At 43.2% G+C, this 27,310-nt stretch overlaps 2 protein-coding genes across 2 annotated transcripts in view; one reads left to right on the top strand and one right to left on the bottom strand.

Moving 5' to 3' along the window:
- The window catches only part of eipr1 (EARP complex and GARP complex interacting protein 1), a 51,793-nt gene extending 41,526 nt beyond the window's left edge, over positions 1-10,267 (bottom strand). The window contains exons 1-3 of the mRNA XM_070842599.1: positions 10,116-10,267; positions 9,841-9,924; positions 581-713 (exon numbers count right to left, since the gene is read on the bottom strand). Coding sequence (XP_070698700.1) covers positions 581-713; positions 9,841-9,924; positions 10,116-10,157 — 259 coding nt within the window. The 5' untranslated portion in view covers positions 10,158-10,267. The remainder of the gene's footprint in view (positions 1-580; positions 714-9,840; positions 9,925-10,115) is intronic.
- Positions 10,268-10,963: 696 nt separating this feature from the next.
- trappc12 (trafficking protein particle complex subunit 12) overlaps positions 10,964-27,310 on the top strand; it is a 34,360-nt gene continuing 18,013 nt past the window's right edge. The window contains exons 1-2 of the mRNA XM_070842351.1: positions 10,964-12,281; positions 13,936-14,052. Coding sequence (XP_070698452.1) covers positions 10,971-12,281; positions 13,936-14,052 — 1,428 coding nt within the window. The 5' untranslated portion in view covers positions 10,964-10,970. The remainder of the gene's footprint in view (positions 12,282-13,935; positions 14,053-27,310) is intronic.

Consider the following 27,310-nt stretch of genomic DNA (forward strand, 5'->3'; position numbering starts at 1 on the left):
TTGTTCTACCCGCAGGGACGCTGCCGAAGCATAAAATGTCATGTATCAAAAGGCGAATGCAAGGATGACATGTCATGATCCGAACTCATTTGTGTTGTTGCATTTGATTCTTTTCTTTATAAATGTAATGCAGCGAACCAAAAACTGTATTTGAAGTTATGCAGTTAGAAGAAAACCTTACATAAAAGCACAGACAATGTTGTGTCCTTCAAAAATGTTGCCAGACAGCGACTTTGCAGCTGCTGCTATTATCCATCATGTGGGTCGTCATGTCCACACATTAGTATTGATTCTATCAGAGGCTGAACATGACTTCTAACACAGTTGCTCCTGTTGCACCTTTGAAGAAAGACTGGCTGTTATCGATCACCTGTTAAAAACCAATAACGTGTGGTACGATTATTAACAAAACTGCACGACGTCATTAGATGGAAAGGACAAGGCAAAGAGAAATGAATAGCAAGATAAAGTTTATGCAAAAAAAAGAGACAAAGACAGCAAAAAGAAAAGAAAAAGAGAAACATGACGCCTAAAGAGGCAGTGAATGGAGCCAGGGACAGAAGGAAACAGTAGGACTCACTTTTGTTATAGCAGGTGGTGAGCACAGCCTTATCTGCAGGACTGGCGCCAATGTGCCATATCTCCCCAGCTTGGTGCAGGAGGACATTCTTATTAATGATGTTATTCTCATCATCAAAGTCAATGATGTGGATCTGGAAGAAAAGCAGAGACAGAGAGGAGAGATGTGTTGAGGATGAGGCTGGAGTTAAAACACTGCATGCACCTCCCTACACACACACACACACACACACACACACACACACACACACACACACACACACACACACACACACACCAGCCGCAGTTCAAAGCTCCACTCAGTTCTCTGATTCCCCCCCGAAAAAGAAAAAGCTTCCTCTTTTTAATACGACAGTAAATGTAATTTCAAGGCAGGCATCTCTTTGCTTCTTTTTTCCCCTGTCAACTTCATACAGCTGAAGACTTTTCATCTTGATTTGGCCTTTAAAGCGACAATTAAGACACTTTTAGAAGTCACACTGGATTCATGGGAGTTCTGCATATGACATGTTGGAGGAGTCGGAGGGAAAGGTACAAGAAAAAGGAAATCGATAAAAGCTCATTCCATCTTTATTTTTTTAATTTTTTTTTTAGACAAATGGCCCTGCTAAAAGGGGCTGGAGATGAGGTGCATTATCCAAGAGAGCCTTTCTGCAAAAGGGTTTCAAATATGATTAAAGATGATAATTTAGCTGCAGCTAATTTAACAGGTCTAGTTTTGATTTGCATAGTGTGTAACTTATCAATGAAGTACAGTATGGCACTGATGAGTGGGGCTGCTGTTGGTTTTATTGTTGTTGTTTTATAGCTGACAACTTTTCCTTCGCGTTGGCTCGAGAAATTTGTTCGGTCAGTCATTACTGAGTTGAATGAGAGCACAACTCAAACAACAGAAATGCAACACACACTGAAAATAGCTGGGTTTATTATGTTTAAAAGGAACAGTTTGGGAAAATAGTCTTAACTCGCTTTCTTCCCAAGAGTGAGATGAGAAGATACCACTTTCATGTTTTTGCGTTAGGTTTGGAAGTGATTTGCTTTGCACCTCTAAATCTCACTCATTAACACGTGCCCCACCTTTTTAATTTGTTTCTAAAAACAGAAATGTAAAAATGACATTTTGAAGTTTTAGGGGAAGTTGTGATATTCTTGGCAAACAAAAACCAGTTGAAGCGACTTCCTGGAGGTACAGCATACCTAAAGCGGCTGGTCATTACAACGCTGACACAAAGACGCCACTTTGGGAACTATACTAGCGACCTTGCAATATCACGCCTTCCCACTGGCTTTATGGGCTCTAGCTGGATTTGTGGTGCTTTCAAGCACAATAAATTATACATGTTTCATGAACACGCTTTCAAAACTGTAAAACAGCTAGCTACATGTGATCTCCACCATAATATTATCACAGTCGATTTTCTAAATCTGAGCAGAAACACCGTTTTCGGTGCGTCCCCCCCCATTTCCACCACTGATTACAATGTGCTGAGAGGTTGTTATGAAATTTTTGCCCAATGCCACCAAAAATAAAAGGCCTACGCTCAGCTCTAAATATATATAGTGAAGCTGTGGGTACATTTTAACAAGTATTTGTTTCCTTTCCAATTAAGCAGCTCATGCAAATGAGTGCTTTGAATAACTGATGTCAAAACCTTGACGATTATTCAGGATATGCAAGAATTACATTTCTGAATATGCTGACATTGAAAACTCTTGTGTTGGCTAGTGAGACACATGACCACATACAATACATGTATATGTGTGGGTGGGTGGGTGAGGCTGTCGAAAAGGAACTGAACTGCCCAAGAACTGTTGAATGCTTGCTGAAATTCATTCATTCTCTTCTTTTCTTTTCTTATTCCTTGATTACGAAAGTATTTTACAGGTGGTTGTGTTTCAATTTGTCATTTAAAAGTTAGGCTTCTTCAGTTTTTTAGTATTGAATCCAGTATTGATTTGGTATCAGTATTGAAACTTAGGGATCAAATCTGCACTAGTACCTTCACATAAAATCTTAACTCCTTACTTACTTTATCCAGAACTGAAAGATGTGGTTGAAAGGTCTGAATAAAAGTAGAAAGTATGCGCTGACTTAAGATTTTTTATGAAAGTGTTTCAAGGGACAGGAATATACTCACTCTTAGAACTAGCATCATACTACCAGGCATCACCTAAGCTAAGTTACTGCTGGCATCATTTTACTATTGCACAACTTAAGTTTTCCTGGTTCCACCTTACTTTTTTCATATTTCTAGGAATCCTTATGATCAAAGACACCTGCCAAGAATAATTAAAACCACCTGAAGTACTATAAGTTACCAGAAGTACGTACAGGTTTCCTTGATCTGGTGCAATGCTGAGGTTTTTGGGTGCACTTGAAATCACAATCAACAGCAGTCTAAACTTTACAACACACAAGTTCAATAAACAAGCTAAACTTTTATCAATCAGAAGTTAATAGAAACTCCACCTTACTGAGATCTTTTCATTAGATGGAAATCTATTCTATGAGGGCCCTCGATTGAATGCAGTTCAGGGCCTACAATGCAGTAAAACAGTAAGGGTCTCAAGGTTTGATCAGACAATTAATGGCGGTTTCTCCCATAAGAGAGACACTTATAGCACCTTGGGGAACCATTAATGGGGTTGCACTGGACAATAACTCCTGCTAGGCACTTCCACTCCCCTTCCCTGCACTACTTTTACAGGCTAAACAAGAGGGTGAGAGGAGGGGGTGTAAGGAGGAGGAGAAAAGCATTGGAGCGGCAGCATCCTTCAGCCTCCTCAAAGTCAGCTAGGCAGCTATTAACCTTGGGTTGGACTGCATCAAGCAAAAAATTATTACGCAAAGTTATAATTTTATGGTGGTGGGGGAGCAGTACAAATAAATTCAGGCTGGCGGGACAGGGTAATTGGAGGACCTAGTAATAGGGTCCCCCCAAATGAACCCAGGTGTGAGGGGAGAGAGGAGTTCCAGCCCTCCTCCCCTTGGTGATTTATCCCTCATTCTCCCAGACCTGGGGAGTGACTCATAGCCTTCAGCCACTTGGGCACCCAGCCCAGCACTTTTAATTATGTGTGATGGTGGGAGGAATTGAGGAAGGGAGGGAGAGAGGAGGGAGATTGGGAAGAGGGGGTAAGGGAAGGATAAAGCCAAGCTGGCTCATGGCCCCCACTTTAGGGGCCTCTCTGCTAAAGCTCTTTAGCTGCACAGATGACAGTAAGCGGGGCGGAGGAGTAGCAAGCGGGTGAGAGGTGCCAAGCTCGGGCGCTTTATCTCGTTAGCAGCCTTAAATGCCATACCGACGCGCCCTCCGATTTGTCATTCCAGCTATTGGTCTCTGAGGGATTTGAGAGGTGTTCTGCGAGTTAAGAGAGACATTTCCACCCCGCATTATGCTTAATGGGAGGTGGAGAGGCCAGCAGGCTTATGGATACAGCAGAAGCTATCAGGACTGAAATGTCAATAGAAAAAACATTTTTCACATTGCAAGTTCAAACTTAGACGAGCTGAGCTAACCAATGTTGGCGAGCGAACTTATGGAGAGTGGAAAAGACTTTGAACTTCATAAATAAAATGGACTGCACTGACTAAGCCTGCTATTCAAATGAAGGGTCATCTCAGAGACCGTGATCTGAAAGATGAATAATGATTCCTATTTTTTTTTTTACTGCTTTCAATATTCTGATTTATATCAGAAAACAAAGGACAAGTCAGTGAAGCATATTACAGCTCTACATTGGCTTGAATTCTGTTTGTTTTCAAAGCACTAGAGAGAAACAGCGATCCATTCACACTAAAGGCCTTAACACACTGTAATAACAGCAATCTAGCAGGTTCTTTGCACGCCACGCTGTGCTAGATGAGTCTGATATAACGCTGGTCTTAATTTGTGTCAGACTGTACGAAATCATTTTGAGGGATGTTAGATAATGCAGTGAATCCTACCATGTGCATCCTCGCTCAAGACAAAAACGCCTTGACACCAACTGAATGACGTCAGCAGTGCCAAGTGCCAGTTCATGTTAAATCATTCAGTGTCAAATTTCGGTACCTGAGAGCACATCTGGGCGAGAAAGAAAGAGAGAGAGGAGCTTGTTCAAGCTCAAGTCAGTTTGGTGAGCCAAATGTGGTCACACTTTTCAAAACCTGACATACTCAACACTTGCTGCAATATTTGTGACGTGAAATGAAAAGCTGGCTGTGGCAGCACGTCTTACCAGAGGAAACATCTGGTCAGACACAAAATATATCCATCTAAGCTGAGGAATGTACCGCGTCTGAAAGCACAGCTAATGCTTGCATGCCCACAGCCAGTGCAAAAGAAGCTGAACGCTCCACGGACGGCGACACTTTAAGAGAGGTGCTTCATGCACGTCTACAGGTTATTTATTCTTTTGTTATTCTTGGTTGACGTTAGCTTAGCATTTTTTACTAGCGTTTACTAGCCAATAATCCGCTGCATCCAAAATTCCCTACCAACGTGCTATTTGGTAAGGAATTTAAAAATCAATTCATGACTCTGGATTGGCTAAAACATGTCAAAAATCTATTTTCTAAATGTTAGTTAAAAACAAGATGTCGACAGACTCAAAAGAATTGAACTCACCTGTAAAATATAGATGTATAGTCTACGGCACGCACACACTGGAGCTATCTTGCCAATTTAAAAGTCTATATACCTGTTCTAAGTGGTCCTCTGACTGCATCAGGCAGCCTCCTAGATATCTCTCGACCAATTCTGTCCTTTGCATGTTTTTGTAGTCTTGACGTGATGAATCGTACAAAAGGGGACGACGGTACAGAATTTGGAATAGTCTCTCCTTAAAGGTAGTCATGGTACTGCGATCACTTGTACCCACAAAAAGTGACAGTGGAAGCTTCATGAATCTGATTTAAGAAGGAGTGTTTGAGATAGATGTTCATGCACTGCTTCAAACACCTTCACTCCTGGGTGGCTAAAATAGGGCCCCCGTTTCCACCAATAAGAATTTAGTTCTGGTTTTGGGCTGGAGCTAACATTTTATGAACCAATTTGCTTTTCCATGGGGTAGAGAATTGCACACATCTGTATGCATCTCTGCTTTCCCAGTAGTGCCAGCATCAACTTTAAGCACAGCAAAAGCAATGGCAGACTACATCATCTCTTAACAAGTGTTGCTCCTGGATTTGCAAGCCTACATTTGCATCCAAACAACACTGATCCATTGCATTTGTGCCGCTCGTTGCAAATGCTATGGATAGCAGTTACATTCAAGAAGATGTCGTTTTACAAAAAAAAAAAGAAGTTTTATTTAGTCTTGGTTGGTCACGATAATCCAGCCCCCAGCCAATGATGTAAGCGATTCTTTCTTCAAGACCAGCCAAGTGTTCGTGCCGTTCTGAAGAGACGGTTCTTTTGCTGTCCAAATGTAAAGAACTGGTTCAAGACTGAGCAAACTGACTTGAAAGAAAAAGGGTATCAGTGGATGAAAAGTGCCATGTTATGCTCAAAAAGTACTACTTTGCACAATGTGTTGTCGGACATCTTTGGAAGGCAAATGTGCTTAATAATATTCTGAACAGCCGGCTGGTAGGGAGGGGGGGGGCTGGCTGTCGTAGAGAGGGGGAGAAGTGCACATTTTCAGTTTCAGCCTCTCCTGGAAGACATTCAAAGTATTGAACTCAGTTGTTCACATTAAAGCCGACAGAAATAGTTCTATTAAAGACATGAAGAGAAAAAAAAGGAGCTGAGAGAGAAGTTTAAACCCTGGCTCCTGTCTCACCTCCACACAGCTGGCCGTTCATGACACGGATTGTTTGTTCCCTATAGTAACGCTGCTTCATTCAGCATTGGAAGGTTTGAGGGCAGGAGGTTTCCGTAGCTTTTAGACCATTTGACAAGCTGTTGTGGAGTACACTGGCACCCCTTAGAATACATCAGTCTGGTCCACCACGCAGGAATCAGAAGGAACACTGGCCCATATTTCAATCTTGCAAGTGCAACGACAAATGCAAAGCAGAAGGTCTTTGGTGCACAGACTGTGTGGGGATCTCCAAGCACAAGTGTCCAGCACAAAATGGGCCATTAAAAAAACGAATATAGATCTTAGGGTATGGTGATTAATAATTATGCTCTCAGCCACTGTAATCACCGGTCTTATTGCTCTTGGAGACAGCTGTGCCAATCACAGTGATGCATGACGACAACAACAGCTCCGACCTCTCCAGGAAATCACGTTGTTTTCGGGATGGTGCACGGCGGCACAATGTGAACATGCCACACAACTGTGCGGCCAAAGGCAGATGGTGTATCTCTTTTAACAGTTAATTAGAAACGAGGAGTAAAAATAGTTTGGTGAAGCAGTTTATAGGATCGCTATCCGTACAGTATAAAGCACCTGTGGATAACAAATACTGTAAGAGGCAATCCTATTTATTTATTGTGCAGACTGATTTAGTGGGCTTCCTGCTTTCACCACGATAAACGTTATTTATTATGTCAGTTTAAGCACAGCTACTGGTTGGAGAGTGTTTAATTAAAATGATTTATTTATATTTTAAACATTATTCTGTTATTATTCCGCATTGGCTTAAAATAATTACTTCATCCTTGATGGCAAAATCACCATACACACACACACACACACACACATATGTGTGCATCCATATTTAAAGTTCACTCTAAGACAACTAAAGATTTCACCACATTCCTCTCAATACAGTCAACTTTCAACTGAGACATCACAAAAACACAGTCTGTAGTGGCCTTAAAAACAACCAGACCAATGAATGTGAATGAATGAAAGAATGAATGAATGAATGAGCATTAAGCACCTTCATTACTGCGTGAATCTGATAATTGTACTGAGATTAGATGCACTGTGCTACTGAGGAATTTGTCTCTCTGGTTTTCTTGTGTTTCAGCTCTGTGGACATGCCAGAGTGGAAGAAAATGTTAAGAGGAGTTTATTAAGCTACTGACAGTGTGTAATAAGAAATCACACAGATCGACTGGGATGCATTGTCACCATTCCCAACAAGCTCTGTATTAGACTCGCTACACAAGACTTGGATTGAACTACGTCTGCATTCAGTGCCAGACCATTTTCACACTGACGTCTGCCAGAAAATACGCTTGTTTTTTTTTTTTTAAAGGCAGAAATCCCTCTCTCTCTGTCTTTCTCTATCTCTCACTCTCTCTCTTTCTGTGTGTGTCTCTCTCTCTCCGTCTCTCAGAGAGCTAATTATTTCTCCCCCGTTTAGAGCCAACTGTTTCTGTCATCTGTCTCGGTAATGACCTCTGCAAGATGTGCATGCATGCACACACACACACACACACACACACACACAGACAAACAAACACACTCGCAGCAAAGAATCCTCACCAACACTCAGACGCACAGACTTTAGCAGAAAAACTCTACCAGTCTATTAGTTAGGATGGCACTAGCTGTAGTACAGTCGGGGGGGCAAGACTGAGCTGTTACACCTGAACTATACCTGTGGTTCCAAATGTGTGCTGAGAAAAGTGTGAATCTGTTATCAATTATTGACACACAATTCATTCACAGGAATTTTAATAGTTGTTTGACGTAGAACTCAAACAATGAGTGACTTGACATAAATTAATTCATAGCTACAGTATTTTGAAAAAGAATAACTCATTTGAGTCATTATACAAGAAAAATGATCAACATTCACTTGTTCCAGCTTTGATGTAAGATTTTACTATGTGTCCTTATCCTACAATGAAGTAAACCGATGTGTTTGATCCATGCGTTCTAGGAAAAACTGTGATGGTTGATCAACAATTATGTAAGAAAATAATGGAAGAATGTTATTAGTTGCAACCATTTAATAATCTAGATGATTTATCATTTGCTGGTTCCAGCTTCTCATCTGTGAGGCTTTGCTACTTTTGTCTAAAGTAATTACTTTAGGGATGCAACGAACAATTATTTTCATCATTTTAATCATCATTTTAAGTGTTCTATAAAATGTCAAATTCAGTACAGCAGGAAAAAAGAATGCCATTCCCACATTCCAAAGCGATGTCATTTCATCTTACTTTGTTTCGGCTCGGACCTTGTTCTTCCAATATAAATAAATAAAAATATTATACACACACACACACACACACACACACACACACACACATATATATATTGCCCTTAGTGGATGTGTATGTCGATCAGATGAGTGGCTCTTGAGAATGCTGCAAACAGAACTTGGTCAAGAACCTGTCCCATTCCAAACGGCACACAGTCCCGATGGGCACTGCCCTACCATAAGCACACACTGTAGTTTCTTTTTACTCAATTCCTCATACACCGTTCTACTGCTGAAAATACTCACTAGAGCACCAAATGAGTATTGGTCCAAAGCTGAAAATAGTACCAAATAATTGCACTATATCCTCCTGCTTGAGTAAAGTTTGATAAAAACTAGAGTCCCTGGAGCAGGCGTGTCAAACTCATTTTAGTTCAGGGGCCACATACAGCCCAATTTGATCTCAAGTGGGCCGGACCAGTAAAATCATAGCATAATAACCTAGAAATAATAAAAAAGTACAAGTACATTCTGAAAATGTTCACATTTAATTTAATCTTTTTACAAAACATGAACGACCTGAAATTTGTCTTCCCTGTAATTTTTGCACTCTGCAAAGTCATCCTGCGGGCTGGATTGGACCCTCTGGCAGGCCGGTTTTGGACCGCAGGCCGTATGTATGAGAGTGAGATTATTGAGCCTTTCTTAAAGCAAGAATTGTATTGCTGATAATGGATTTTTCACGAGATTTGTCGACTGTTAAAAAATCTGTACATGGCTGTCTTATGAGGATCAGGGAAAATGTATGTTAAAGCAGATGTAAATCCATGCAGAGTGAATAAATATAATATATACATATTTTCTTGTTCTTTTTGGAGCTGTGTGTAACAAAAAACAATTTCCCCCTGGGGATTATTAAAGGAATTCTGATTCTGATTGCAATCTAAACGCAATTGGATCAGCCAGATCACTTCTGTTGAGTTGAAAGATGACCTCTCACCAAACTCGGCCTCTCCCTGACATCTTTTTATAGCAAAGCAACAATATGTAGGGTGCACACACACACAGACCCTGTGTCAAATGACCTTGATACTGTAGTTTCTGAGCCCAGCAGCTGCAGCAGCTCATCACATTGAGACCAAACTACTGTGAAGGACTGAAGGAGTAAAACTGCCTGTTGCCTGAGCTTTAGACAGTATGAGACGTGTGTCATGAGCTGTTTTTCTTACCTGATTGTCAAATTTAAGTGACTGTGTGCCCACAAGGAAACGAATGGCATCAGTTTCAGCTGTCTGGGCAGTAAGTGCTCGTGCCTGCAAAATAGATACAAAAGACGATTTCAGCAACAGATTGACAGTGTGATCCAGTCCTCTAGTCAGACTATCAGACCGAAATAGAACAGCCCATAATTGCTAATAAGTTTATATTATATAGTAGAGCTAGCTCTCACTCTCACACAGGTAAACAGAAATGAATGGTGTGACAGAGGAGCCGTTTTGAGCACCTGAAATTCGAGACCATAAATGACAGGAGCGTCGTCCTCCATTTTTCAGTTTGTTGCCAGTTAGCGCCTTTCTAATCCTTTTTAAAATGAAAAAACGTCGTCTGACAATAAAAAAAACAATTTAAATTGTTGTAGCTGTGCTACGTACTGCACAGAACACAACACAGAAGGTGGACTTCCGCGATTTAAAAACTGCAGAAAATGAAGCGTGCGACTAAGATACGTAACGACCGTAGTGGGACGTTGTATCGACGTGTAAAACTACGTAGAAGAGGTCAGGAATACTAAAACTACGGTACTATGAATTTTGTCAGCTCAGGAGTGCCGTACATGTAGCTGGCTTGCGGAGTCGCGCATGCGCACTAAACTGGTATCTGTCAGTCTGCAGTAAGGTAAGAAATACAATCGTTTTCTGTTTCAGTTTTTTATTTGTTGTCTCTTTTGCGGAATGGTATGGATGACAAGCTAGTAACGTGTTCCATGCTTTTAAAGTGTGGGCAACTGTTAATGAAGCAATGGATGTGACATTTGCAGCTAGCTGTTTAGCTAAGTTGGCTGACGATAGTCGGTCGGCTAATATAGCATTAGCAAGAGGGTCAGTAACAAACATGGAACAATCCTCCGATATCTCGGATAGCAGGTCTTCTGGGAGAGGACTTAAGGCGTGGATAAAAGGCTGGAAACTGATTCGTTCTCTGAAGTTGTACCTCAGTGCGGACGATAAAAGCTTGTAAAGAATAGCGTTTGGTTATGATGACAGGAAGTGACTTAGCCGCTGTACGTACACAATATTAGCCATGACCCCAAACTGTTCATGTCATTCATCGCTGTGTCATTTTGTCAAGAGCAGTAAGGATGGACAGTGGGGAGCTTCCTGCTCAGCGGCCAGTCACCTTGGACATCACGGTGGAAGAGGTAACGAAGGAAATCCCAGACCCAGACCCCCCGGAGCAAACCACCTGCCAGACCCCCTCCAGAAACAACGTGGTTCTCCAGGAGGACAGCATCGACCTGGGCGGCGAGTCTGTCACACCCCAGGGAGACAGCAGTGCTACACCTTCGGAGAGCCTGATAGACAAGCTCAACGACCAGATGATGGAGAGCGTCATGATTTCTGACTCACCTAATAACAGTGAGGAGGATGATGTAGCTCCCATCGACTCCTTTCTAGATGGAGGAGAGGAAGGGGAGAGCGCAGGAGAGACTTCGGGTGACAAAGTGGAGCAAAGGGAAATTGGACAGAATACAACTGAGATTACAGTTTCAATGGAGGAGCAAGAGAAAGGTGGTTCTGAGGAGAAAGTGGAACAGGACACAAAGGAGCAGACGGACGCACAAGAGACAGAGACGGCCTGTGTTTCACCTCAAGGTGACACCCAGAGCCCATCTCTTCTTGAAAGTGAGGAACCAGCACCAGAAGAAGGAACAATCCCAAAGGACGAGCCAGTGCCAGTGTGCACCATATTCAGCCAGGGCACCCAGCCAAAGTCTTTGGTGCCCGATGGCTTCCAGCCCACCCTCATCAAGTCGCCCAGTTTTAGCATGGGGAGTGGTGGGGGAAACACTGAGGCAGTGACCCCCAGCAAGCTGACGGCCCCCCTGGTGTGCCAGCCCAGCCCCAGCCTTAGCAAGTTCTTCACCGACAACGGACAGGTCAATCCAGCTTCTGACTTCTTTGATTCCTTTACTGTCCCCTCTTCCTTTATTTCTGTTTCAAATCCAAATGCTGAGATCCCTCCTGGCCCCAGCCCAGCGCCCATAGCCCCCACCCCCGAGCACCAGCTCTCTTCCACCTCCTCCTCCATCTCCACCCCTGGAGGACCTCTGGACTCTGGTGCTCCCACCCCTAGCTCAGTCTTTGGCCCTGCCACTACCGAATCTACCACCAAGCCACAACCTCCTCCACCCCAAGCAGTCCCAGCTCCAACTCAAGCCCCGGCAACCCAGCCGCAGCCCTTCAATCAGCTCCAGGCTGTGTTCTCAGGAAGCGATGACCCTTTTGCGACAGCGCTGAGCCTGAGTGAGGTGGACAGGCGCCATGATGCCTGGCTGCCATCTGAAGAAACCACTAAGGTGTTGATCTCTGTGGCCACCCAGCAGTACAACGCAGCCTATGTAGAGACCAACAGACTCACCATGCCTGGACTCAAGTTTGACAACCTGCAGGTAGGACAAGTACTTAGGCAGTCAAATGCTTATTATACAACTTGTGCCTTGGGAGCAACCTCCCTTTACAGAATGTGAAAATAATAAAAGATGTTGGGCTGTTTCTCACATTTTCTTCCAAGGTGAGAAGTGAAATAGGAATTGTACTCTTAGTATGATATTTATTGTCAGTATGGATTAACCTGCCATTAATATATCTGAAAAATCGACCCATGATATTAATATGCCCCTCGTGGGTTTTGGCAGTTCATGGCAACACTTTCAGATTAGAGGCTTTGTTTGTTACAACCTACCATCCAAAACTCATATTGTTTCAGCCCTAATGAAACACACGGACAAATATTCTCGATGGAAAAACTGCAAGAACCCAAGGCAGACACGCCTTTATGTTAAGGATGGAGAGCTGAAAAATACTATTTTGTGCATTGTTTCAAAAATATTTTTTTTGTGCCTATTATAGCAAGAAATGTATTCGCCTTAGGCTCCACTTTTATCATCCTGATGTTCACATTTTAAAATTCTACAAAGTTCTTTTGGCTGGCGCAGAACAATCCCTATAAACACATATCTGCATATGAATGCAGAGTCTGTAGTCGTATTACAAGATTTTAGGTATTGAAAGCGTTCTAGTTTGTAGTCTTGTTGTAGTGCTTTGTAGAAGTAGTACTGACCAACCACATACTGTATGAGCAACAGTCTGCAGTAAAGAGCAATAGAGGCGAAATGCAACCTCAGAACCCATCAGCTGTCTGTCAGCTGATGATAATTTAGCTTTTTGCAATCTTTTCTGAAATGTATCTGCAGAAATCTGTGTATTGAAATGGTACTGGTCGTCTGCCTTGGATATCCATTATCCGGATATCTGGAAGCCCTGAAACATTGGTCCTTGCCCCCAGAGGCTAACTCACGATCAGACGATAGCCAGTGGTCTCTGTGAGTGATCATAGAATGACAGTGGCTTCAGTCAAACCTTTCTCCTGCTCTGCACAACACACAGTGTGGAGACAGCTGTCACTTGACAGTAAACAAACATACATGTGCTATTTCTTGCCTCTCGGTCACCATATTATGTTTTGTTTCTCATAAACATCCTCTCTGCTCCTTTAACAGCAACACTTATCCGTAATAACAACCCTGATAAAACATCGTTTTACTTATTTATTCAATTGAATCTTATTATGTGTGTCTACCTCCCAGCTCAGATTGCGTTCATTATCCCCTCAGAATGTGTTTGAATGCCTGCTTGAATAAATGAATAAAGATCAAGGATTTTTCCTACATCTTGGTGTTTTTTTGCCCACTAAGAGCCAGTTTTCAGCAAACATATTAGATCCACTCTAAACCTGGATTAAAGATAGCATTTTCAGTAAGTCTGCCTTTTGTTCCGTTGCTATTTGGGCTGGTTATTGTTTTATTGATTGTGCAGTGACTGTCCAAATCTACGGATATCCAGATCAAATGTTTTTTTTGCCCCCAAAACTACATTTAATGACTAACTTCCATCAGCAATCTCTGTTCTGATATTTTTAAATCCTGCAGAGAGAACTAAGGTTTTCAGCGTAAACACCAGCATGCCAATTGTCAGGTCTCTTGCTTGTACAGTTCTGTTGTCTTATTTCATGTGACGTTAAATTCAGTGTGTGTTTTGCTGCAGGGCGACGCTGTAAAAGACCTAATGCTCCGTTTCCTGGGAGAACAGGCGGCAATGAAGCGTCAGGTCCTCACCGCCGTCTCTGTGGAACAGTCCTTCACAGGCCTCAAACAGCTCATAGTAAGCCACTCTTTTTGTTCATGATCACTCCTGTGGTTCATAAATCAGCTCCCTTACTGTTGCACTGTAGTCATCATTACTGAAGCTTTGGTGCTCATTTTAATTATTTAATTTATTTTGTCTTTACGTGATTTGCACGCAGTTGTAACAACCTCTTAGCTTGACGGTTCATCTTGATCCTGTGCACGAAACAATCTCCCCCTAAAGGTCCACTCACGCGCTTGCGCAGGAAGCTTGAACTTTCTCACATGGTCTTCGTAATCAAACGTTTTTTGTTTGAGTTGTCGGCATCTACACTTCTGTGACAACTGAGCTACCTCCTGATGAAGACTGTCTAACAAGGCTGAATACTCTGGAATAAGTGAGCGAGTGGACTGTGAGCGGACATCTCAGCATGTACGCCAAATCACATGTTAAGGGATTTAATTCAATATGCAAGTTGGTGTAATTTACATTAAACAATAATGGATAAAAATACCAAAAATAAAAAAGATGAAAAATTAGACTTGTGGGTTTTACATAGCAGTGACCGTATATATCGTACATTTCCCACCAAAGGCAGGTTATGTGCTTGTGCCGTGCAGCAGGTGCTGGGAGCGTTACTTCACCTTCTGTAGGTAAATGACAGGACCACTGAGAGGTTACCACAGCTTAACATCCTGTGGTTTATGCAGCCTGTTTGACCCTTTGACAGTCAGCTTGTACAGTGAGTTCTCCGGAAAGTGTCGGGTGGTCAGGACTCAGCTGAGTGAAAATAGTGAATCATTTGTCCCTCTTTCCTTCATATTACATTCCTCAGCTCTTCTTCTGCCAAGCATGAAAAAATGCTTGTCTTTCCTTGTGACCATGCAGTCTCAACTCGTTCTCTTTCAAGCTACCCGTCTGTCTGTCTGTCTGTCCATTGAGCCCTCATGCATTCATGCCATCATAATGTCTGACCCACAGATGACCCTGAGAGACAGTTGTTATTTAAAACAGATGCGTAGCAGCAGACAGCGTGATGGAGAGAGGGGAAAGAGGAGAGAGGAGAGGAGAAGGGGAGGGGTGGAGTTAAGAGATGGAGAGGTGGAGTGAAGTTCTTTTCTCCTGCTGTGTCCATGTATTATGCATGGGACTGCTGTGCATATTTCAAGGGCCTTCTGGACGTGGCGTGTGTGTGTGTGTGTTTGTGTGTGTGTATATGTGTGTGTGTGTATATATATATATATATATATAAAAACACACACAGACAAGATGGTACTCTCCGCTCGCAGTGAACTGCACTATATATGGTGTAGGTGAATGTGTGTGGAAGAGGATCATAAGCTATCTGCCAATTGGTGTGGGTGGCTCCCTGGAGCAAGACGCAAGACGGTGAGCCAGAAAGGTAACGCAGGCCTACAGGAGAGATGTCAAGGAATGACAGGCAAATAAAGAAAGAGAAAGCAATGTTGTATGTTGAGATATGGAGGCAGAACAGGGCTTCACCTCGCCTTGAGCACACACACTCACGTCTTACCTCAGAACCTGGAGAGCTACTGTGTTTAGGAATCTCTAGATGCCTCTGAATTGATTTCTCTTGATTATTGCCTCGATCAGTTGTAATAAATGACCACGAACTTCATTTTGTTCTGCATCACTTGATAACCAACCACCCTTGTTCACAAAATTTTCAAATTAAATTCAGCGAAGCATGTAAGATGTTCATAAGAAGTTATTTCTAACACGTTGTTGGTAGTAGTATTAGTGTCCTCGCCAGTGATCTCCATGCTGCCACCATGAGGTTTTGAGTGCACTTGCATCAAATTTGATTGATGGACAGTTAGACAGTTGCGTATCTCTCAGGATGAACTGAAATAACTTTAACTTTTCATCTAGTGCCATCGTGAAGTCACTTTTCTAATTTGCTTGTTACTTTGGTGTACGACCAAATACCTGCAAAACTAATAGCATTTCCATTAGCCTCAGTTGTAGTTTGTCTTTACTGCTCACTTGCAACATGCTAAACGAGGTGTACATAGTAAACAGTACCTGCCTTGATGGTCACAATAATCCTGCCCCCCCCCCAGCCCCTGACTAAAGCTTGGTTTTTGGTTCTAGCGCAGCATAGTGTTGGTGCTGCTGAGGTGCCATTGTTCCTTGCAAAGAGCCGGAACTGGTTTGACAGGCACCAGTTCCTAACCGGCCCTCAAACTGCCTTGGTGCAAAAGGGGTAACCGAGCTGCTAACATGAGTTTAGACTCTTGGGGTTCAATTTGAATGATCGATAATGCAATATAATCAATGCAATAATGATCTAAAGTGCATGGCACAAGTGCATTTAATCCACTAGCACCTGGTGCATTGCTATTTTAAGGGCAGATTCTGCAAGTTGGAGAAGCTAATGGTTGCCTGTTGCACATACAGGGACTGCGGTGTGGTAACAAGCCTTAGAGAGTGAACACACCTATGTAGGTGCATCTTGCTGTCTGAATAATGTGCCCTCTAAATAGCTAGAGAATACTGCCCCCTTGACTTTAGACTGGGTTGCTGGTTTAAAGACACAGTTCACCTAAGTTGTCTTTGTGTATATTCACATTCACATCAGGGATTCCCATGGTCCTCTGTTTTATTGTTAATGGCATTACCAATGTCTAAACAAGGCTTAGATTTTGCCTTGAATATTTAGCAGCTCTGATATATTCAACTTTGTCCCACGCTACAAGTCAGCACATGATGCCATCAGGCCTTTTCCACAGAGGCCTCCCATAATATTCTTTTAAAACTGGGCAAATGTGTATAATTTATATACTTCTGATCTTTGAAAAGAAATTCTCTTCTTACTCTCCTGTTCCTCACTTGGACTCCATAGGTCAGAGTTGGCTACAGAGCAGCTCTCTTGCTGCTGCTTGAGATTCAATGTCTTGTTCAACAACACTTCAATAAAACTGATGATTAGTGCAACAGAGACTTGAACCTAAGGCCTCCAGCTGAAGGACAACTCTAGTCATTGCATCGCCCAGTGTGGAGCCAACAAATCCTCTTCCCTAATAAGGAGCTCAGTTTGGTCTCGATCAGAACAGCCCCCATGTGGCGGTTTTGCTGACATAATAATCATTGACTAAGTCACTCCCACTGATGAATGGATCAGACGCCATCTGCCCTCTCTATCTACTACCATCCACTCGCATTCAAATGATTTACTTACCGGTAAATTCCAGAATTTCCAAACTTGTGAGATCAAACATGCTCATAGATCAAAGTTGTCGTAGGTGATGTAGCTTGCTCAGCTGGGAGGGGAGGTTGAAATTGAGAAAATGAGCACGAGGAAATGTCAGTGAGCGTGTGGCCATTAAAAGTGTAGCCTGGTGCAGCTTGATGTTTGTCAAGCCATCTGATCACTCACATCAGCTAATCATTCTTCCTGTGTGTGTGTGTGTGTGTGTGTGTGTGGAGGGGGGGGGGTATTAAGTACCATACATGTATATGGTTACGCACTTTGTTCGTTTTATGCTTTTCCGTATTTGTTGTCCTCTGTGATCATTCTTTATGCACGACCTCTTACTTGGATGAAGCTAGTAGTCAGTTCATAGCACTTTGTTGTGCCGTGTGGCATCAAGTCTGCCTGTGTGTTGTAGAGCTCTGCTATGAGCTGGCAGAATGAGTCATACTGCAGAGCCAGAGTGTGACTGCACCCACTGCCATTGCACACTCCCTCTGTTCATATATATACACACACATGTGCACCGAGTACACAAATGCACACTGAATACACTCACAAGAGACTTAAGAGGAAGACTGTAGATTTCCTGTCTCTGTCCCCTCACCTAGTGAATGTGGACATCATTCCACCAGCACATGCTTCAACCAGCACTTCTCTGTGGTATATCTTTATGTAGAGTAAGACCTCAAGTGCTTTTGTCATGCAAGCTGCAGCACTTGCAATATACTGCTGAGGAGGATCTGCAGAAATATCCTCAAGACTTTTTTTGGAAAAATACTTGGACCACAGCACTGCTTTCACATCGTTTAAAAGGAACTGTACAACTCACTACACGGGGTAGAGAGCTAAAATGGACAACTAAAAATGCAGTAAAATCAAAATAGTTCACAGAAAGAAAAAGCACAGAAGTAAAGAAGAAGTAAAGTAGAGAGAAGTGAGAGAATGAAATACAGGAACACATGGGCCTGAGGAATACAAAAAACACTTAGATTGGCAGCTTACAATTAAGACACAGTCATATTTACTCCTTATTTTCATCTGCCTCTAATCCTCGTTTTTTCTGATCTCATACTGATATGGACCATTCTGGTCCAGTCTTATTTTGCACATTTTTGCACATTTGATCATTTAGTTGGTGTTCTCTTAGTCTTCTTAGTCTTCAACTTCGTGCCACGCTACAAGTCAGCACATGATGCCATCAGGCCTTTTCCACAGAGGCCTCACATAATATTCTTTTAAAACTGGGCAAATGTGTATAATTTGATACTTCTGATCTTTGAAAGGAAATTCTCTTCTTACTTGCCCCTTTTCACTTGGACTCCATAGGTCAGAGTTGGCTACAGAGCTGTTCTCTTGCTGCTGCTTGAGATTCAATGTCTTGTTCAACAACACTTCAATAAAACTGATGATTAGTGCAACAGAGACTTGAACCTAAGGCCAAAATCCAGCCACATTTCACTGCTAGTTTAAAAGGCCTGGGTGGACAGGTTGCTGAGTTTTCAGTTGTTTGACTCATCTTCCTCTTTGAAAATGTCATTCAGGGCTCTTAGATCCTGTCTCGTGGTTTTGGCCATCATTCCTACTGGTAATACTGTAGACAGCAATGTGAAATCTGGAAACACGGCCACGTTGTTCCACCAAAGTCTGACGTGGCCCTTTTCACAGCAGGCATTTTGACTTGACATGTAAAGCACAGGTATACTGGAACCCTGAAACTGAAGCATCCATTATCTATGTCGCTTATCCTTCAGGGTCGTGGGGGGGCTAGAGCCAATCCTAGCTGACTTTTGGTGAGAGGCGTCAATCACAGGGCAGACAGACAACCACGCACACTCACATTCACACCAATTTACAATTTATAATGACCAATTAACCTGGACTGTACTGTGTGGACCTGGATTGTGGGGGGGGAAGTCGGAGTACTCGGAGAAAACCCACGCAAGCACGGGGAGAACATGCAAACTTCACACTCTTTTTGGCCAAGTTTTAGTTCTTTATGATAACCTCATACTGTATTTGCACCTGGAACCAACAGTGCTAATCAGCGCACCACTACGTCAAAGTCAGCCATCGTTCATTTATGTATACCTTTGCATTTCCAAACTCAGTTTCAGTGGTAGTAGTCTATTGGGCTTAACATGGTTGGCTGTGCAATGAACAGTTATTACCAATATTTTAGGTGCGCTTGATTTTGGTTCTAAAATACTGAAGATAATTTAGCTAAACTGTTGGCTTGTTTACAACTAGTTTAATTCTCTGACTACTCGTGTTTATGTTCATATTCAGGCCTCATTACTGTTATGAGTATGATGTTATTATAAAGAACTAAAACTTGGCCAAAACTACAGTAATAAGTGTAAGGGCACTATTTATTTTAAAGAAGAACAATGTAAGCGTACTATTAAAGCACTGTAAAGGTGCTCTTGATTTTTAGGAAATGTTGGATGGTCGGTGAACAGAGTTTGGTTGGCTGTCCTGGCCTACCCTCCACTTCTCTCTTTGTCTTCTCCGTGACCTCTGTGGTGTGGTCAGCAGTGGGTTAGTCTCTGGCTCAGCACCACCCTGGGCTGGCCTCATCTGTCTCTCTCATTAGCAATCACCCCCCCCCTTCCACTTCTCTCCTTCTCTCCCCCTCCTTCCCTCCTTCTCCTTCATCTCTGTCTCCTTCTCCCCTCCCTCTGTACTATCCACCAGAGACTCCAACCTCTCTTTCCTCCCACAGTGTGATACTGTCTGGGCCGCGGGCCAGCATATACGTGTATGCCGGTGTGTATGTGTGTGAGAGAGAGAGAGAGAGAGAGAGACCCCCCCCACCTTGGCTGGGTCAGACAGACACACCCCCATAATCACTGCAACGACCCAGCTGCTGCATCGCACTTTGATATCATTGCTGTAACCTTTACTTGTCATTATCGTAACCTTTTTACATAGCTGTCATTTCCGCCACCAGTTACACTTGCAAGCCTCAGTCTGGGTAATGCACCGTCAGCTTTTGCAGCGCTGAAGGGCATGTTTAAACCTTAGTGGTAGTTGTTTTCACCTTGCTCTGTTTATGTTGGCTGCAGCCATATGCTCAAACCTATCATAAAAGAACAGATGGAGTTTAGCCTGCTGGTCTGCCAGCAATCAGTTTATCTTGTTATTATTATCATTATATTTTTACCGTCACTCCTGTTGGTGGAGATCTAGAGTGACACCGAGATCTAAAAGTGAGCTGATGGTATGCCACTCTTGTTTTAGCGGTAATTGCCGAATCTTAGTGATATGTGGGGTTGTCAAAATTGGCCCTATTCGAATATCTATTTATGTGCACGGCTGCATTCAGTGCATAACGTATGCAGACCATTCACAAAGTTGATGTGCTGTAAAATGTGACTTTTTCCTAGCTACACCTGCGATGCACATTCAGCGTAGGGTTGTTTGAGTCGCTGGCAACACAAGGCAGTGAGCTTCGGTTTTGTGATTGTGCCCTTGGACCCAGAACAGCCCTGCTTTTGTAAATGGGGTAACTAGTTTGTACAGTACAGTAGCTGTGTAGTCTGTAGAACTGCTCTCTCAAGTTCTCTCTGACATTCTTACCACTACTTTTCATGTTTACAAAAGATGAAAAATCCGAAAGCGTGTCCCCATTTGGACGATTATCACCCCTTGTCCTCTCTATGTCCAGGTTTTCAGCACTTCCCTTGAGACTGTATTAACAGTTTTTCCTACAAATGTTTGTGCAGCACATCTTAATTGTCTTAATTGTCACTACATTCCCAGAGCAATCCCTTTTTGTTAAGACAATGTCATCAGAACTGATAGAAGTGATGGGCAATCAGTAACCGTACCAAAACAGTATTGGGAAAACTCACGGCACTTGATTCATGGCTGAGACGGGACTTCTCTCGAATGCAGTCTTGAGCAGCACTCTCAGAAGAAAAGGGAAGTGGGACATGCTGTTATTGTTGACAGCCAAAACATCCAAAGTCATCCAACAGCCCATTACTCAATCAGTGGTTGATATTACCCAGAGGAGCATCACTTAGAACTTGGAAGCGTTGTGATGTGTTTGACCATCTTAGGGAGTATTATGTGGAGTTCTCTTGTAAGCCATGAGCCAGTATGGTGTCTTTACGCAATGTATTATGCCAGATTGTTTCCCGACATCTCTCAGTCATACTGTTTGAAGAGTCCAGCGATTGCCTAAGGGAGACAAAGTGGTTCGTATGTGAAGTTCATAACAGTACAGCAGCCGAGCAGACAGTCCTCCAGCTTCAGGGCAGTGTTCCGTCCCCTGGTTCAAGCGTCTGTGGGCTGACTACAGAGTCATCAAAGTAAAGTTAGCTTCTGTTGCAATGACTGACATGCACTTTTAGCATATTACTAATGTGTGTTTTTTTTTCCCACACCCTCTGTGTAATCCAAAATGCCGGGGCTTAATTGATGTGGCACGGGAGCTCCCTGCGTTAAACAAAGCTGGTGTGAGGAAGCCTTTTAAAGTGTGATTGGCCTGAAGGCTCAGGGTCTTGTGAGAGAACAAGTGGGCGTACGATTGTTCATCAAGCTTTGTTATGCAGGTTTTTTTTTTTTTTTAACTCACCAAAGGAAAGGCGCACTGAACTTACGATCTTCAACACATTTTAGAAGGCTCACCCCTTTTAAACTCACGACGAGACTAATTATGTGTCTGTGTGTGCATGAACAGAGAGAGAGAGAGAGAGAGAGAGAGAGAACGTAATGTGTGCACATTTTCATCACACACATTTGTCCGGGTGGGTGGTGAGTATGTAGGAGTGTGTGTGAAGCATTGTAATACCACTGAAGTCCGACTTGCTAATTAGAATCAATGAAGTTGTTTTTTCCAATGCTGAACATGTTAATGGATTTTGAATTCAGGATATTTACAGGTGAATAACCACAATGAGCGACACTGGCTTGCCCCGTCATCCGTCCATATCGCACTCGTTTATCGAAGGGAGCTGCCTCAGCGGCTCTTGGTTTGGAGCACTTATCTTTCGACATGTCTTTAGTGCCACACCGTGAGTCGCACCTGACTTCTCCCCTCTTCCTTTTCTCCTTTCTTTCAACATTTGCATGGCGTCTTTGTTGCGTGAGAAGCGAGCAGGCGCGCTCTAGTAGCTTTACTATCCACCGCCCTAAAAAAACAAATAGCAGTGATCAAAAGAAAATAGCCCTTACTGTCGTGCTAGAGACGTGCCTGCACATTCCCAACGCACACTTGTTTTACAAAGCCTCTGTAGTCAATTCCTCATTTGATAATACTGGCAATAAATCACCATGGTAATGCCTCTTCATTTGATCTGGGGGGGGGGTCTGATTATGCCTTATTGCGAAGTCATTTGAGCTTAGCTAAATTATTAATCACCATCAGCTTATTGTTTTTCTATTTTCATGTCCTCCCAGTGCCCTTCCTATGTTAATTGAAATTATTCAGACCTGAGGAGTGACAGTGTGGTTTGTATGCGTGATGGCACTCATGGCAAGCTATCATAAAGCACTTTGCTCTTAATGAGAAACAAGCTCAGCGGAACTTTTAAGCCACGCTAGCCTCTTGGACCATCGGCTCTTCGACCAGATGGATTTGCACCAGCTTTTGTGCAGCCAATCGTGGTTCCCAGACAATGTAGCCATAGAGTGCCACTATTCGTGACTTGGGTTGCCATGAAATGTCATGCACACATTGAAGACGAAAGGAGATTTTATAAAGAGAACGAGTGAGCAGAGAGACAGGCAAAATTAGGCTGTAAGAATAAAATTGCAGACGGCAATAAAGGCTGTTGATCCATTCATATAGAGGTTAACAAAGAACACAGGAATGAAAGAAGTTCTTCCACTGCTTTGACATCCAGTATTTTAGTGCCCAGCTTATGGATTCTTTAGAGATACACTCACTTGAACAGCCACTACAAGTCTGCAGCTAACAGACTGGGCGGTTTATACATGTCATTCTCTTTTTGCTCTCCCTACATTTCATGTCTCTCTATTTAGATTTAGCTCAAAATTTTGCCTAAAAATAATCATAATGGGAACATTTTAATGTGAAACAGCAGCAATGCGAATTCAAATTGTGTAAATCAGCTGCAACTTCAAAACAGCTCCTGTTCAGCTGTTAAACAGTGATGCCCATGTCCAGCCCATTTTCTGTAGTAGCCACCCTAACCCTATATGTGTTGAACCAGTTGATGCAAAGACGCTGAGGGAGGAGATCATCACATTGCCGGTTCCCATCAGCCCTGCTACTAAGTGGGACACAGCTCACTCTGCTTATCCCCTGTTTGCAGATTGCAGGGTTTTCCTTAGGCTTTAGGAGGGCTTAGGTGCTGTGCAGATGTTTGGGTTGGGGAGACTGAAGGAAAGGTTTTTTTGACTTGTGCGCCATAGATGTGCTACCACAAAACACATGTTATGGATTTACAGTGTGTAGAAAACACAGGCTGATGTGACACAGTCTTCTTGTACTTATTTGGTAACTACCTAGCCGCTTGGCACTCAGTCCTGCCCCTCCGTGTAGCATCGGTCAGCTCTGACCAGGGTCCGACAACTGTATGTATGTGCTCCACAGACTCTAATGCATTGTTTTCTACATTTTTCAGGCTGATATCAGGCTAGTCATGGTTAAACGCTGTGGCTGGGACACATGTTATAGCGATCCTCGTTACCCGGAGAGGTTGGAAGAAAACATACTTTTCTAGTTTTTGAGCCAAAGTAACATTAAAGCAAAATAGTGTATAAAATCCCAACCTGCCGATTTTCAACCAGCTTTGTTTTCATGGAAAGTGGGTCGTATGTGCGAATGAATAATGTTTAACGTTGCTCCGAGCCCAGAGCTAACCGCTCAGTCTCTCAGCTCGTAGCAGACATGTACCGGCTCTAGGTCTGTAGTTCGATTTGAATAGATGACCTACAGTAGATTTATTACTGTTAAGTCAGATATTTGGTTGAACAACAGCAGCTGAAAATGAGCAAACTACCCCTTTAATTTCATTGTCTTCTGTGTTGTCGGCCGGCGGTTTTTGCTGCTTAGTCGGTTTGATATTTTGGATATACCCTTCAAAGGCATATTGAAGAACCTGACTGCTTCTCTCTGGAATAGTTCTTTTGTTTTTCCCAAAATTCGATAATTCTTCACAGAGAGTAGTGATAGAGTGAGCTCTGTGCTAGTTCTGACAGTATGGTTAACACTGTTTTATCATCACCAGTAGATGATTCACACTCGTCAGTGATATTACGTACTGCTTTCGGTTTGCAGGGTTAGTTTTACAGACTGTATGTAAGAAGTGGACATAGCCACCATGACCAAGTCACCCTTTGATTTGGAGGCTGCTGCTTTGAAGCCTCCAGTTTCGCCATCTCGAATTCATGGTGCTCGCCATCTTGGTTTTTTGGAGCCAGAAGTGACATTCATTTTACCCCTTTTGATTGGTTTGTCACAAGATAGTCTTGCCCAAAAGCGTACCTTGTTTTATGGTCTAAATTACTCAAAATGGACCATCATTTACAAAACGAACATCATGCTGTATTGAATAAGACTTAAAACTTGCGACTAAGACCATTAACTCGTTAGGAAAATGTTGTTTAGGTAATAAACCAGTGGGATCAGTGGTCATTTTCTTATCGACATCTGTACAATCGGACTTCTTTTTGGCGCCAGTGGAGTCGCCCCCTGTTGGCCATTAGAAAGAATGAAAACACTTCCGCATTGGCTTCACTTCACTTCACTTCACCCAGAAGTAACGTCCACCGCTCTTCACATTGTTTTTACATTCATGTGGCTTAATCATGGCACGAAAATGCTTAGACGCTGCACCTAAGCCATACACTGGAAGGAAAAACCTTGGAGGGACGCAGCACAGTGTGGCTGAAGAAGGCTGCACCAGGTCTGTGGGGAAAAAAAAACATGATTCGATAAAAGTTGACCCTGTGAAACTGAAAAGAGTGAATGTGAGTTTCAGTCACTATAATGTATGCTGACAGAGACTCAGTACAACCTAAATGTTAGATTAGCATGTTGAACACAACCTGTGATTGTTCTTACACAGTTTTCATCAGCTGGGTCAGAGCTCAAGCTCAACCATTTGAGATGACAGTGGAGCAGAGACATCATTATCTTACTCAAGGGCACTCAGATCCGCATACTATCGTTAATGGAGTTTGACCCCGTAACCTTCCGGTCACAGAAGATCGCCTCTCAAAACGCGAAGCCCGCCTGCCGTCTCCCCAAATCACAGCTCCTTTGTTACCGGATGCCTGTAATGTTTGGTGTGGATGTGACATGGTTCAAGGCCTCAGATTATAGACTGATTGAAGATAATATCACACCATAAAGCTATGTGTAGCAGCAGTGCTGCATTGTTACATAAGACCTGAGCTGAAGTTCACTTTTACAGCTTTGTGGGGTTTTTTTTCACTTTGGCTCCTCGCGGTGCCTCTCTGCAGCTGCGTTGGCCCTCAGCTCTCTTCTCCTCTCCACTCTGCTACCCACAGCTCCATTTTTTTCTTCTTCCAACTCTGTTGGCCCAGAGTTTCTGCTTTTTTTTTTTTTTTTTTCCTGTCCACTATGGCCAACTTTGACGTCTGTGCTCTTTCACTGCACGTGGGCCAGATTTCTTCCATTCATATCCTGCTTGTCCTCTGGTGAAACTCCTTATCCCTGTTTGTGTCTGTTTGTACGTCTGTGTCACTTCCCCTACTCAAACAGTATCTCTGTCTTACACAGGCACCCACAAACACACACTTGCACACCTGTCTTCTTATGCCCTGTGGCAGGCCAGCGGTGTACTGTAGCATACTGTATGGTGTGTGTGTCTGTGTGTGTGTGTGTCTGTGTGTCTGTGTGTGTCTGTGTCTGTGTGTGTGTGAGTGACTGCAGCTGCTTTTGGTCGTCCAGGCTGCCTCCTCGTTTTCAGCTTCATTTCCCCCCCTAATGAAGATTCAGAGGCAGCGCAGCTACTGGCACAGGGCAGGAGCAGAGAGGGATGGAGGGAGGGAGGCAGGCATAGCGAAGGAGCGGTAGAGGAGGAAGAAATGACAACGGGGAGAGAAGGGAGGCAGAAATGTGAGTCAGAGGAAGAGAAGGGAGGCGATGGAAGGAGAGAAAAGAGGAGAGGATGCGTTAAAATGGAGGGAGAGGAAAGTATGGGAGAATCTGGAGTAGGAAGGAGAAGCTACAAGGCAGGCAAGACTAAAAAGGAGGAGGAAGAGGGGAAAGAGAGGATGAATGCGGAAGAGAAGACAGCTACGACAGAGAAAAGAGAGGGGAAAAGGGTGATGAGTTTTGTGATGGAGGTAACTAGAAAGAAAGTAGCCCTCTCTCTCTTTCTCTCTTCCTCTCTCTCCTAATTAGCTCCCTGGCTGTGATGAATGGCACAGCACTTAGGACCCAATCGGCGAGCCGACCTTGTCATGTGTGTTGATGGGGTGGGGTGACTCTGCACCCCCCCCACCTCTGTCCCCCTCTTACCTATTGTACCACCTCCTGTGGAAGCAGATGCTGCTAATATCTAGTTGCGTGCGTGTGTGCGTGCGTATGAGTGGGTGCTTTGTCCTCTAGCCTCAGTGGCTGGCAGTTCCACACATCGTGTGTCGGTGTAAACACCCTCAGTTGTGTGTGTGTGTCTGTGTGTGTGTGTCTGTGTGTGTGTCTGTGTGTGTGTGTGTGTGTGTGTGTCTGTGTGTCTGTGTGTGTCTGTGTGTGTCTGTGTGTCTGTGTGCGTGTGTGTGTGTGTGTCTGCGTGTGTCTGCGTGTGTCTGCGTGTGTCTGCGTGTGTGTGTGTGTGTGTGTGTGTGTGTGTGTGAATGGTGACTTCTATTTTGCAGCATTAGATATCACATTATCAGTTTGTAGATTTCACTGTAACATAAGCTGTCCTGACTGCTGCACACTTTTATTATTCACCAAGAATTCTGTTCAAATACATACTGTGTTGCTGTTTTTCCCCCCACTGGGATTTAGTGGTTTGAAATTTGATTTATTTTGGGATTTAAAAGTTCTTACAAGGCATTATAGTGAAGTATATTTGAACTTGGATTTATTGTGATTTGAGTTCTTTGCCATCAATAACGTTTGTGATAATG

The sequence above is a fragment of the Pempheris klunzingeri genome, chromosome 13, assembly GCF_042242105.1.
Source record: "Pempheris klunzingeri isolate RE-2024b chromosome 13, fPemKlu1.hap1, whole genome shotgun sequence".
NCBI lineage: Eukaryota > Metazoa > Chordata > Actinopteri > Acropomatiformes > Pempheridae > Pempheris > Pempheris klunzingeri.